The 14,075-nt window shown below is 35.8% G+C and overlaps 1 protein-coding gene across 1 annotated transcript in view; it reads left to right on the top strand.

The window, feature by feature from the left end:
* Positions 1-14,075, top strand: part of LOC106879407 (putative methylmalonate-semialdehyde/malonate-semialdehyde dehydrogenase [acylating], mitochondrial) — a 36,083-nt gene that overhangs the window by 10,606 nt on the left and 11,402 nt on the right. Inside the window, exons 2-10 of the mRNA XM_089360514.1 lie at positions 178-234; positions 2,049-2,123; positions 3,461-3,622; positions 4,345-4,423; positions 6,942-7,096; positions 7,997-8,144; positions 11,778-11,842; positions 12,211-12,267; positions 13,980-14,039. Of these exons, the coding sequence (XP_089216640.1) occupies positions 178-234; positions 2,049-2,123; positions 3,461-3,622; positions 4,345-4,423; positions 6,942-7,096; positions 7,997-8,144; positions 11,778-11,842; positions 12,211-12,267; positions 13,980-14,039 (858 nt within the window). The remainder of the gene's footprint in view (positions 1-177; positions 235-2,048; positions 2,124-3,460; positions 3,623-4,344; positions 4,424-6,941; positions 7,097-7,996; positions 8,145-11,777; positions 11,843-12,210; positions 12,268-13,979; positions 14,040-14,075) is intronic.

Genomic DNA, 14,075 nt, shown 5'->3' with positions numbered 1-14,075 from the left:
GAAGAAGTCCTCTTCATGCAAGTGTTTCAACTGTTTTGGCCCTTAACTCCCTTACACTGTAAGGGCGGGGAGGGGCGGGGGCAGGCGACATCCAGGTCATGACTCCTGGATACTTCCCTGCTGCCACTTTCTGTACTATTGATTTATATTAGTTTTTATCTTTTATTTTGCTTTCAGGTGTCTTTCTTGGGATCAGTGTCTCAGTTCCACACCCAGACGTGTCGCTATGCAGCTGTAAGTTTTTTAAAAACATTTTATCATTTTGTTTTTTAAATCAGCAATATATACCAGAAAAATTAATTTAACACTTATAATAAGAATAGATGTTTTAGTGAAAAGTTTTTAAAATTTTTGTTTTATACATATTGATTTGGATGATCAAATAAAAAAAATATGAAGTACTTCCAATATGTAGTAGTGTCTTTATTTTTTGGTGTAACTTCACCACTCAATTGTTCCTGCTCTGCCAGAGCATTGTAATGCTGTGGAGAGTGTATGTGCTACTGTAATGCTCTTTTCAAAGAATAAATGAATAATTTTATTTGCAAACAGCAAATGAGTCATTCCAGCACTAAGATTGTAGTGTGTGTGTGTGTGTGTGTGTGTGTGTGTGTATATATATTATATATATGCGGCATGTATGTATGTAGTCAAAAGCTTTTTCGTATTTCAAGCTTTAATTGATAGTTCAAACAAATTAGATATGTAAAGAGTTTATTCATCAAAATATATCCCATCATATTCTATTGTCTGTTGCCATCATGCCAGACACACAATTTCACACCTATACCATTTGGCTGATTTAGAGGCAAAAAGACTCCTTGTACTAGTTTTCAACCTCCTCCACATTTTTGAACCTCTTTCTCAGAGGAAATGAGCCATGGCTTGGAAAAAGTGGTAATCTGATGATGCAAGGTCTGACCTGTAGGCAGGGTGAGGCAGCACTTCCAGCCTCTCAAGTTCCTTAGGTTTCTGTTTGGTCACATTGGCTGTGTGTGCCAGAGCATTGTCATACTGTGGGGAGTGTGTGTGTTCAATTGACCAATGCTGGGTAGTGCACTTTCAAAGCACTACAGCATGACCATTTGGAACAAGCTCAAAGTGCAACACTCTCTTGAAATTTCATCAAGTACACAATATGTAATTTTGGGGCAGTTTGTCTCTTTCCCAGTCAGCAAACATTTTATGTTATGCATTATAAATAGCTAATAATTAATAAATATGTTACAGTCCAGCAGTAAATATTTCATTTAAATGTTCACAAGTGTACTTCAGTTATTATTGACATAGCAGATGAAATACATCTTCATTTACTTTACTAACACCTCATTGCACCAAAGAAACCCCATATTGCAATAATATCAATCTTGTGCTGTAATGTGATCTAAATTAAAACCTATCAAAATTTTATGTTAATCTATATTCCAATCCCCAGTGTAATAATATGTTATTCTTTTTAATTCTTCATTATACACATAAAGAATTGAAACAAAGGCCATATATTTGAACCGAAATATGGTAATAAAAGTATTCACTAACCTTACAATGTAATATTGTGCCACCCTTTAACCAAATTCATTGAAATGCCTTTTTAATAAGATATATTAATGGTTTTATTATCATATTTCTATTGAAATACACTGCTTTGTTCCAATTAATCTTTAAAATGATGAAGAATTTAATAAACTGTTTTGTTATTAACTTGGAATTTTTGATGGATGGTTTTTTTAAAACAGGAAGTGTGTATCATGGTACCAAAGGTAGTCTCTGGTGAGTTGGTATCAAAATGGTTAAACAGCTCAATAACTGAAGTAATTCTTCCTATTTGGCCCAGTAAAAAAACAGTTCTTCCATATTTAAAGAAATTCAGGTTAAAAAGAAGCAGTTTGAGTTGTTCATTTATTCAAGAACCACAACTTCTTAAATGTAATGGGACTACTAAATGCAACTTTTCCAATTAGTACTGTTCATTAATGTTCATCCATTCAGTATTGTGTTGCAATGGGAGAAACAGAGAAATGAAATATGATTTTGTTGAATTATTGCAGCCAACCACAAAAATGTTCATCGATGGAGAATTTGTGGAGTCCAAGACAAACAAATGGATTGACTTGCATAATCCTGTAAGTACATTTATATTTACACAACTACATACACATGAATATACTGAAACACGTACACACACATGTGCACAACACACACACACACACCCACACACACACACACACGCATGCAATCAAATACAGTCAGATATGAAAATAGAGAAATGTATATTGTATATAGATAGATACACACAGAATACAAATGAGATACCTGGCTTATACATGAGCAAATGGGGGAGTATCTGTGTAAGTGCTCACTCTGGTAAAAATAGCAGCCAAATTTCCTTCAGCTCACATGCTATTTTAACGAAGTGTTGTCTTAGATATACTGTGTCTGAATAAAAAAACAAGGTTACAGTAGAAATGGCATGAATAAAAATTCTGCTCAGTCAAAACTGAACGACGACACGCAAGCGCTACAATAAAAATGTAAGCTTGATATGAATGGTTCACAACAGATTACACAATCAGACTTAAGTTTGGGTGTTCACATGACATGTTTGTTCACATAGTAATGTGAAACAGTTTTGTGGAACAAAAACGAAAATTTCTCGAATTGTCCTTTTCAAAAGTAAACATTAAATGTTAACAAAAAAAAGAAGAAAAACCAAATCTCGCCATCTCAAATATGGAGTGATACACTGCTGTCATTGTTACCAATGGTTGCCTTATAGAGGATCATGTTTATGTTTCTGTATAATTGCCGTAAAGAAATATTCTTAAAAACAAACATTTAGATCCACTCAAATATGTTTGGGACATGTTTTACAAAGGCTATTTACACTGCTAAATTTGCTAGAACCTTTCTTACCTTTTGGTAACAGGTGCTTAAAAACATTAAATCATTTCAAGGTGTCCTCTCTCGGCGGAATGGTGAGCAAATTTCTCACTCCTTGACAACCATCAGTACCCATGTACCACAAGGAAGACAACTCTTAAATGACTACGGAAACGTTTTTTTAAAATAGTAAATTAACATCAAAATGTGCTGATCATGCATGATGCCAGTCCAGCTAAACAAAATATAGTAGTGGGCACAAGAAAGCAGTGTTGTGAATAAACAAACATTTGTAATAATGTGTAACAGTAACTTCTAACATTTTATTTATATTTTTACTGTGATTATATGGTTGAATCATTCATCTCTTTAGTGAAGAAACGTTTAAATATTTTTACTTCTTTCCACTGAAATTTAATACTAAGACTATTAATGCCGGAGCTTACCTTTTTCTTGTGTAAAGTATATATGTGCGTATGTGGGCATACATAGTGTACTAATAGATCTACCTATATTTAAGTCTATCTCTTTACCTAAATCTATCCATCAATCAAATGAACATATTCTATCTACTTCACAGGCCACAAATGAAGTCATTACACGGGTGCCAGAATCTACCCAGGAGGAGATGAATGCAGCTGTAGAGTCTTGCAAAAAAGCCTTCAGTTCGTGGCGCAACAGTACCATCCTGACTAGACAGCAGTGCATGTTCAATCTCCAGCAACTGATCAAAGACAATATGGTATGTTACTCTGTTGGTGTGTTTTGATAATGGTTGTGTTGACAGTGGTATTCTGTAGCACTAGGTCAGCCCTTACCCACCAGATCTATGATTAAAGGCATTCCAGCTGTGTCCATCCCATCTTTTTTGAGTTTCAAGAACTACATTGTTGGTGTATCTTTTTAATATATTTATCAGTATGGTATGATATAAGGTTGCTTTGGCTGTTATTTATAGCCGGTTGATTTGAATGGTAGACTGTTTGTGTATGTTGTTATTTAGCCTCAGGTGAATCCTGATACAGAGTAATCTTAAAAACAAAACAAAATAAAACAAAAAAAACCTTAGAGTTATACCATCCCATTTTCTTTTCTTTTTTTTTGTTTTAGTCCTAATGTACCCCGTGTTATATTACTAGATGTGCCCAAAGTGGTGAGCTGGTAGAACTGTTAGCATGCTAGACAAAGTGCTTAGCTTCATTTTGTCAGTCTTTACATTCTGAGTTCAAATTCTGCCAAGGTTACATAAAACAGTATATTATGATTTAAAGGAGTTTGATCACTCTTCCTTCATAGAAGCTCCCTCATTATGACTGGTGTTTGTGGAGGTATACCTACAGCTGGTGTTCACGTTTTATTTTATTCAAGTGTTTATTGGAGAACAAGCACCTAAATTTAACCTGGCTTTAAATAAAAGGATTTTGTGATACTTTGTTTTAAATGTTTGTTTTTGTAATTTTTCAGGGAAAGCTGGCAAAAAATATCACTGAAGAGCAAGGGAAAACTCTGGTCGATGCTGAAGGAGATGTTCTTCGAGGTCTACGTAAGTAGTTTCATTGTATACTTGCATGTTGGAGGCGTCTGTAACACTAGTTATCTCTTTTGTTTCCTTGTCTTGAATCATGTCAGAGAATAAGGTTGTCTGTGACTCACTTGGTTTTCACTGCAATTGATATCTTTTTACTGTTTATTTTTTGGATTGCATACTGAAAGTCTTAATACAGAAAGAGTTTACTTCAGAAATTGTCTATGGTTGAGACATTTACCACATCTCATTCAAAGTGTCTTGTTCACATTCCTTGAACTTTAACCTCAAACAAAACTAAAGAACTGGTGCTTAGCAATGTGACAATGCTTAATTTTTTTTGGTGTTGTTTTTCTTGTCACTCTAAGCTTTTAGCATTCAGATTCTTCTGTCAAATGTTCTGGTTATTTATTCATATTGTTCTGAATTAATCATGATATATCTTGTAGCTTTGAAACTTCTATGATGTGATTGTTTATTTGTAGAATGGCATTGAAGGATAGGTGTGAGAGGTCAGATCTGTCTGGCTTGAACATAAAACATAGATACAAACTTTTTACCAGTTCAAATATACTTGAGGCATATTCAAATCCATGCCTCAAACATATTTGAACTAGTAACAAGGTTGTATTTATACACATCACTGCTTAGTGCTGTCACCCCATATAAAACATCAACTATTTGGGATGCTTATGGCCAGTCTAAATGCTAAAAGTATCAGGTCAGCCCTGATTAAGCAAGAATTATGATTAAAGGTATTCCAACCATGACCATCCTATTCTTATTCAGAGATTCTGTGTTTGGGAGTGTGAAATGTGTCCTTCTGTTTTTAAGAAGGTTGTTTGTGGTTCGTAGGATTTAGCTGCTCTTTCTAGTGGGTTGAGCAACAACATAGACACTTTCTCATTGGCTGATTTAAAAATAAAAGATAAGGGCAGAAGACTGAAGTATTAAAATAAATTTGTCTCTATATCTTGTACTGCAGTGATTTTCATCACTTTTCTTTACATATTTTCTGTGACTTGTATACTGACCATCAAGTGTAGTACTGAGCCATTGATTTACTACTAAAATCTTACTTTGAGTTGGTAGTATGGTAGTTAGGGCATGTTTTGTGTAAGGTGATGGTCTTGGTACATGTGTTAGGTGATGTTATAGCAATGAGTGTGTGTTGTGTAAGTTCAGAAGTCTGAAGAAACTGATGGTGGTCTGTACCAGCAACAATTAGCCTATAGATACAAGTATGGCCGCCGAGTGGTAAGAAGTTTGCATCCCTACCACATGGTCTCAGGTTCATTTTCACTGTGTGATGCCTTGGACCAGCCAAAGCTTTGTGAGACAGAAACTAGAGTGACCTCACTGCTTAGATTGAAGATCTGAACTAAATCTTTTAATAAAAATTTACAGTTAAGTAGACTATAAATACTTCAAGGAGTTCAAGGCATACAACATAATAGATGGGTAACAAACTATTGATCCTTAAATCAATAGTGATGCTGCAGTGAGTCTGTCAATTGTATGAGGGTGAGTCAAAAAGTAATGCCATTTTGTTTAGGACAGGTATAATTACCAACACAGGAACATGTATCATACATCAAAATGAAGCTGGCCCTCTGTGGATCACATCCCTACTTCTCAACATAATCACCATTTCTCTCAGTAGCAATGTTCCTCCTTCAAATGAGAGCATATATCCCTGCCCCGTAAAATTCTGTTGACTGTTCTTTGAGCCACTTCCTCGTCACTGGAGTAATGTTTGCCTCTCAAACTCTCTTTCGTAGGGCCAAAGAGATGATAGTCTGAAGGCGCTAAATCTGGTGAGTGCAGGCATTGACCCTGTCAGTCTTGCATTTGGTAGTCAGCTCTCTCGGTACCCAGCAGGCATACACTTTTGAAAAGCCAAGTGATTCAACAATGTTGTAAGCACTTCCATGGATCACTTCAAGGTTTTCTGCCAACTCATCAAGAGTTATGCACTGTCTTCTCTGATCAGAGCTCTGCTTTTGCTTTATTGGTAGGATTCACATAAGCAGGCGGATGGCCAGAACGGGGTTTATCAGCTACACTACTTTTTCGTCTTTCAGACAATGGACCCACCTGCAGACATTGCTATAATCTAAAGTATTGTTCTCAAAGACGATTTTGTAATCGTCGGTGAATGATCGTAGGGGTTTCTCCCTCAGCAACAAGAAATTCAATCACTGCTCTTTGTTTTTGATGTAACTCTAAGGGGGCAGCCATTTCGAATTTTCTTTACCGGTCTAAAAACCTGAAAAGTAAGAAACAGAATATTTCAGAACGTAAATGATATAATCATTTACAACTGGGAAAATTTTCAGTTATTTTTATCAAAAATTTCACATGAAATAAAGAAAATGGCATTACTTTTTGACCTCCCCTCATAGTTGTCAAAGAAGAAACAAAGAACTGTAAATATTAGTTGTACCTAACAGTTTATACAAGATGCTTTGTGTTTTCAAAAAGATCACTTGGATTCAACTTATACTTTTTCTGTCTTATTTCTTAATATATTTAGAGGTTGTTGAAACTTGCTGTAGTTTATCGGCTACGTGCCTTGGTGAAACTTTAACTGGAATTGCCAAAGACATGGATACTATGACTATTCGAGAACCTCTTGGAGTTTGTGCTGGAATCACACCATTTAATTTCCCTGCTATGATACCTTTGTGGGTAAGTAAAGTTTTTTGAAGTTACTTAGAAGATGAAGTGGTTTTGGATATTGCTCCAGAATGTATGGCACCTTTTGTTATCTCTGCATCTGTATAGTAAAATTATTGATACAAAAATCATTGTGTTCATCATACTTGATGGCATGTTTAGCAAAGTTATTCAGCTATGCATTATGTTCTCACTCTGTCATCCTTTAGCATTTAAACCTCCCACATCTGGTCCAAATATTCTACCTCCTTTATGTTCAAACTAGTTAGATCTAACCTCTCACATCTATCTGACAAAGCTATGAGATAATGCATGATGAATTCAAAAGAATGTGCATAAATATGTATTACATTTGACAGCATAGTTTGAATGCTAAAGGGTTAGATGTCTCAGAGAAATAACTATTGGGTTGTCTGGAAAGTTTGTGCCGATTTATAGTAGCTTACCTTTCGACTTATTTGCCATGAAACCACCTCAATTCTGCGAAGAGGGTATTTTCATGTTAAAGAAAAGATGGAGACACATTGTGCAACAAAATGGTTCGTATTTGGTTGATTAAAAATGTAATGGCAAGTATTTATTGACCTTTTTCTTTCCTTTAAAAATCGGCACGGACTTTCTGGACAATCTAATATATAAATTTTCTTCACGTGACCTTTGTAATTGTGCAGTTCCAAGTTGTAATCAAAGAATAATCTCTACTTATACATATTTTTCAAATGATGAAACACAAAGTAGATAAAGCTATAAATAATAGCTTGTAAATATTTGGTTAAAAAAATCCTTTGGATTGAAAAAGTTGAAGGCTGCTCAAAATTAGTGCATGAATATAAAATCTTATAAAGTTTGATACCTTTGTAGTTATTTTTTTTTAATCACTGAAGTTTTCTTTTCAATGTTCTCCATTGTTAGATGTTCCCAATTGCCTTAACCTGTGGTAACACCATGCTTATTAAACCCTCTGAGCGAGATCCAGGAGCTTGTATGATTCTCATGGAATTGGCAAAACAAGCAGGCTTTCCTGATGGTGTTGTGAATGTTATCCATGGACAACATGACTGTAAGTAAAAAGGAAAAAATCAGTTCTCTTTCTCCACCAGTTCCCTTGAACAAATTAATTTAAAATAAATTTTTAATCCGTTTATGTGAAAGAAAGGTCTAAACCTATAGCTTCTTTTGGCCCCTTTCAGTTAAGAGACAAGGATAATGTAGAGAAAACGTAGTCGGGTTGGTGTAGGTTTTATTCAATTTACAAAATTCATTAGTAATGGTAAGAAGGACATTACATCATCATCTACATTTAATGTCCATTTTCCATGCAGGCATGAGTTGGATGGCTTGCCAGGAACTGGCAAGGCCTGGGGCTGCACATGTTCCATAGTCTGTTTTGGCTTGGTTTCTACAGCTGGATGCCTTTCCTAATGCCAACCAAAAGATAGGAAGATGGAGAGTGCCTATGTCTTGGCATGGCTGCCTAGATTGTTGAGTTTGATGCAGTTGATGTTTAGCTGTAATCACTATTTTATCATCATTTTAGTATCCACATTTTTATGCTTACATGGGTCAGGTGGAATTTGTTGAGGCAGTTTTTCTATTAATGCCTTTCCTGTTGTCAACCTCACTGTTTCTAAACAAGCTAATACTTCCTCATGGCCAGTGTTTTCATGGATGATTGTAAACAAGACACAGCTTGTGTTATGATAACACCTGCAATTATTTCATGATACCAACACAAAGAGACACACTCAAAATTGTGTGTGTATATATATATATATATATATATATATATACACTCTTTCTTTTACTTGTTTCAGTCATTTGACTGCAGCCATGCTGGAGCATCGCTTTAAAGGTTTTGTTTTTGTTTTTTTAGTCTAAGAAATTGACCCTAGGACTTATTTTTGTAAGCCTAGTACTTATGCTATCAATCTCTTTTGCCGTACTGCTAAGTTATGAGGACTTAAATACACTAAAGTCGGTTGTCAAGCGGTGGTGGGGACATAAACACAGAGCCAAAGACACACACACAAAAATATATAAAGAGTTATTGTTGAAGGCTATTTCCTTTACCAAGGGCTTCACAGTTATTATAGTGAGGTTAGAGTGATAATGCATGCCAGGAAGACAGTGCTGTTCGGCAAAGATTCGAGGGCTCATTAGATGTAGCTATGGGAGCATATGACAACACTTATGTCTGTGATCTTATCAGACTGTACACCCTGAACATCTCTTTGGCCTCTACAGAGATGACACCCTATCCACCTCAAGTGGAGCCAACAGCCACACATTAGATAAACTTAGAAAGGACCTAATTAGCACCCTCAATGGTCTCAAGATCACCATTGAGACTAATCTTACCACAGTAGATTTCTTAGATGTTACTTTAGATCTGAGCTCTGGTACATACAGGCCCTATCACAAGCAAAACAAGAGACTGTCTTATATTAGCACAGCCTCCTGTCACCCTGTCTATAGTTTTCAAGAACCTAGTGAAAGGTCTAGCAAGAGGATCTCAAATCTCTCCTCGAGCCAAGATATCTTTGACGCTACTGCGCCCTACTACAATGAGGCACTGGCCTTGAGTGGATTTAAGGATTTAAGGACCGCATCTCTTACATGCCTGGCCCTAACCCCCAGAAAAGGAAGCACCACAGAAATGTCATTTGGTTTATTCCACCCTTCTCACTCAATGTCAAGACTTGTGTGAGAAAGATTTTCCTTAGATTGATAGACAAACATTTCACACATACACACACATAGATACAGGCATAACTTTAGTCTCCTTTAGTTGTGCACCTAACATAAAAAAAAAACATTTTAACAAGTACCCACAATTCAAGGGTAGCATTGATTAAAGAGTTCTAATTAAGAAACCGTTCTCTCCTAATGATAAAACGTCATTTCCTGAAACATGTTTGATGTCGCATGGTGTCACATGATGACGGAGTGTCCTGAATCCAAAGAGATGAACTCAATATCTTGTGTGGCCATCATTAGCATTGATTACCACCAGGTATCTTCTGTACATCGAATGCACCAAATGATTGAAGAAGGCCATGGGGATAGCAACCCACACTCTGTTAAAAATTACAGTGAGCTGTGCCGCAGTTGTTGACTTTGGACGGCTGCCATTTAGCCCTCTTTGGATTTCGCTTCACAGGTGCTCTACGAGGTTCAAGTCCAGACCTAGAGCAGGCGATGGCAGTGTCTGGATGTTGTGCTGTTGGAGGAAGTCTGTTGTCAACCTAGCAGTATGGGCATAGGCATTGACTTGTTAGAACATGTGATTCTGATGACAGGCAAAGTATTGCACAATGTTAGGCCTCAACACTTGGTCAATGTAGCAAGCAGCGGTTACTACATTGCCCTGGCCTTGGCCAATGTTTTGGAAGACCACCGATCCAAGCTTCTGGTTGAGTGCAATCCCACCCCATACCATGATGCTCTGTCCTCTCCAGAAGTCTCTCTCCACCACACAGCCATCGGCATGACATTAACCCCTTCTTCTCCAAACCCTAGCTCTTCCATCTACCACAGAAATGCAATATTGATTTTTGTCAGTGAAAACTACAGTCCTCCACTGCTGATACTGCCAGTTCTGACATTTTTGAGCCCACTGCAGACGTGCCCGTTGATGATGATCTGTGAGGATGGTGCTCCTAGCTAGATGTTGACAAGACAAATTGAAAGATCTCAGTTGGTGGTGAACTGTCTCTGCACAAATAGGTTTGTGATGAATCCCTATGGTCTGCCTGGCTGATTCTGTTGCTCTCCAGAATTGGTCCTGCAAGTGCTGTCAGTGCAGGTGGCAATCTTGATGTGCCATTGTAACCCTTGGTTGGCCACTGCATGATTGATCGTCCTTGTTGTTTGTGGCATTGTATCGTACCCTCAGCCGCTCAGTTGTCCGAATACTGCAGTTCAAGTCATTAGCAATGACCCATGGACATTGATCAGCATGAAGACATCCGATAGCTTGCTCCCTCTGATTTTGTGTCAGTCTTGGTATGCTTGCTGCGTTCAGGAAATGAATGACAGGCTGGTAAATTTGGGTGCCTTTTATACCCAATGAGTCAACGTTTTGCATGTGCATTATGCTTTTCATAAAGATGTGTTCATGAGCATTACCATGTTCACGAAAAGTGAACGAGTTTGAACCCCTCATGCAATCCTTTTGTTTTCAAAAGAGAGTGGTGTTGTAGGTCAGTGACATCTGATGTCAGATTACCTAGAAATGCGATAAATCCATATAATCTCAATAGTGTGTGAAACAAGTAATCTTTTACAGTGTGACATTTCTTTTGTAGTTCAGGATATATATACACACATATATTTATTAATGGGTTAAGGCTACTGTTGGTTTCATGTTAAGAGAAGTCCTTCAACAGTTATCAAGCCTGTCACATGGGTCATGGAGGTGAACACCGATGTTCCATGTGATACACTTGATAATTATTGAGGAACTTCCTCTAACATGAAACCAATGATAACCTTAACCTATAAATGAAGTATTTTATCACAAATCCATGCTTGTAGCTATGCTATGCCTCAAATTGTTTCAATAAATGGAAATATATAAAATTTTGCAAAGCCCATTCTATTCATGCTGGCTTTTTAAAATGGATGTAAAACAGTTAAAAAGAAATGAATAGATTTTAAAATTTTTCTGAAAGTTTTTATTTTATATTTTCAGCTGTAAACTTTATCTGTGATCACCCTGATATTAGAGCTATATCCTTTGTAGGATCAGATCAAGCTGTAAGTTACTATTTGTGCATATAAAGAGATCTGTATATATGGCATGTAAAGATTTTAAAAAATTATTTTACTGTTCAATTTGTTTATTTCAGTTAAAAATGATTCTTTGAATTTCTGTGTGTATAACCAATGTTAGAAATTTTGTTTCTAACATTATTAGAAATTAGTTTTACAATGTTTCTGACACAATACAAACTACTGGTGACAGGATATACTATAGACCACTATCCAGTAGAAAGTCTTATTTAGTTTCACCCAGACCTGTGAGAGGTGAGTTTTACTTGGCAAGTGAAATAAAATCATGCATACAGTTTGATATCTTTTATGTAATAAAATAGGTGGTTTTTTTTCTGTTTCTTCTGTAACAGGGTAATTACATCTATGACAGGGGAACCAAAAATGGCAAGAGAGTTCAATCAAATATGGTGAGTTAGTTTTTTTCTATTTTTTTTTTCTTTCAAAGTACTCTGTGTGTGTGTGTGTGTTGTTAGTGTAATGTGTTTGACTTTGAATGTGTGTCAATATGTCTGTCAGCATGTATGTACTGTTGATTTAGTATATCTGTATCTCCTAGATTTAAGCATGTCTGTCATTGTTGTAATGAAATTTGATGTTGTTGTGTAATCATATCTTATTGCAAATATTTTACACTTGACTGCCTTTACTCATCATTATCGTCATCATTTAACATCTGCTTTCCATGCTGGCATGGGTTGGATGGTTTGACTGAGGGCTGACAAGCCAGAAGGCTGCATCAGGTTCCAATCTGATCTGGCAAAGTTTCTACAGCTGGATGCCCTTCCTAATGCCAACCACTCACTTGCAGTATAGTGGGTGCATTTTACGTGTCACCAACAAGGGAGCCAGTCAGGCAGCACTGGCAATGACCACACTCGAATGGTGCTTTTTTATGTGCTATTTATTGACATACAAGAGTATGGTGCATTGTTAGCAAAACCAAATTTTATGTCTTTCTAGGTCATCACTTATATTGTTATGCTCTTGGAACAGGTCCCTATCTTTACCTAATTTGGACAAAAGCTAAACTCAGCTATTTTCTGTAGATCTGGAAACCTATTATAGATGATTCTCAATGATGACTTCTTCATTTAACAAATTTTTTTCTCATAGTGTAAAGCCTTATATTCTTCCAGTTATCATTCCAGTAAACTTGTCTCCCAACTCCAATAGTCAAATTTTTTCTCCAATAAAATTTAATTCTTCCATTCCAATGTTTTATATTGTTTTATTCTTATGGCATTTACTACAAATTTTTCTCCTATATTCTTTGACTCAATGAACTTTTGTTTGACGGCCCTTTTCCTCTTATGCTTTATTTCAAGGCCCCTACCTCAACACTCTTTAATCTTATTTCCTGTGCTTCAATTTCATTTTCTCCCTTGTGTTTTTCTTTTTAATTTTTTTTTTTTTTTGTCAATATGGTGGATGAATGTTAAGATTTTTTTTTAATATGAAATATCATCACGAACCACTGTACAATCATTTAGTGATTTCCAGTGAAACCTAACACAACCATATGTTTCTTATTTGTTTCTTCTTAACTTAAGAAACAAGACTGCTTTTTAGTGTTTGAAATGTCACCTACATCAATCTGGTAGTAAGTCAGAAAGAGATCCAAATGACTTGAGATATAATACTTAGATTTCAATCTGATATTATGTTTGCCTTCTCATCTTGGTTCTGGAAAAAATGAACAAACTGACTGGATAAGAATGCTGAAATCTAATAAAGCTTATGAAATGGAATCACACTGAGTATATACGTATGATATATGATACATATTATTTTCTAGTAAAAAATGTACTTAAAGACAAAAGCAACAATATAGTACATATAATATTGCCTATATGACAAACATTCAAAATGGTTAATAAAACAGGATTCTAAACAAGTTCTTAAAATAATTTTTTTTAATGTGTATGTGTGTGTGAATCATAGCTATAAGAAATGAAAATTTTTTTCAATATTTACATCTACACTATATTTCAATTAGTTTGTTTGCCAATCATCATCATCATCAGTCTTATTAATGGAGATATGCATATAGTGGCTGAGTGGTTAAGAATTTTTTTGCTCTGTTTTTGTTTAAAAATCTCTTAATTTCTTTTCTTTTCAGGGAGCAAAGAATCATGGTGTCATCATGCCTGATGCAAACAAAGAAATGACATTAAACCAGGTAATAATAATAATAATAATAATAATCCTTTCTACT

Source organism: Octopus bimaculoides, chromosome 11 (assembly GCF_046866305.1).
Source record: "Octopus bimaculoides isolate indiv1 chromosome 11, ASM4686630v1, whole genome shotgun sequence".
NCBI classification, from domain to species: domain Eukaryota; kingdom Metazoa; phylum Mollusca; class Cephalopoda; order Octopoda; family Octopodidae; genus Octopus; species Octopus bimaculoides.
Note: the sequence above shows the minus strand (reverse complement) of the source record. Positions and strands in the feature narration are given on the sequence as shown.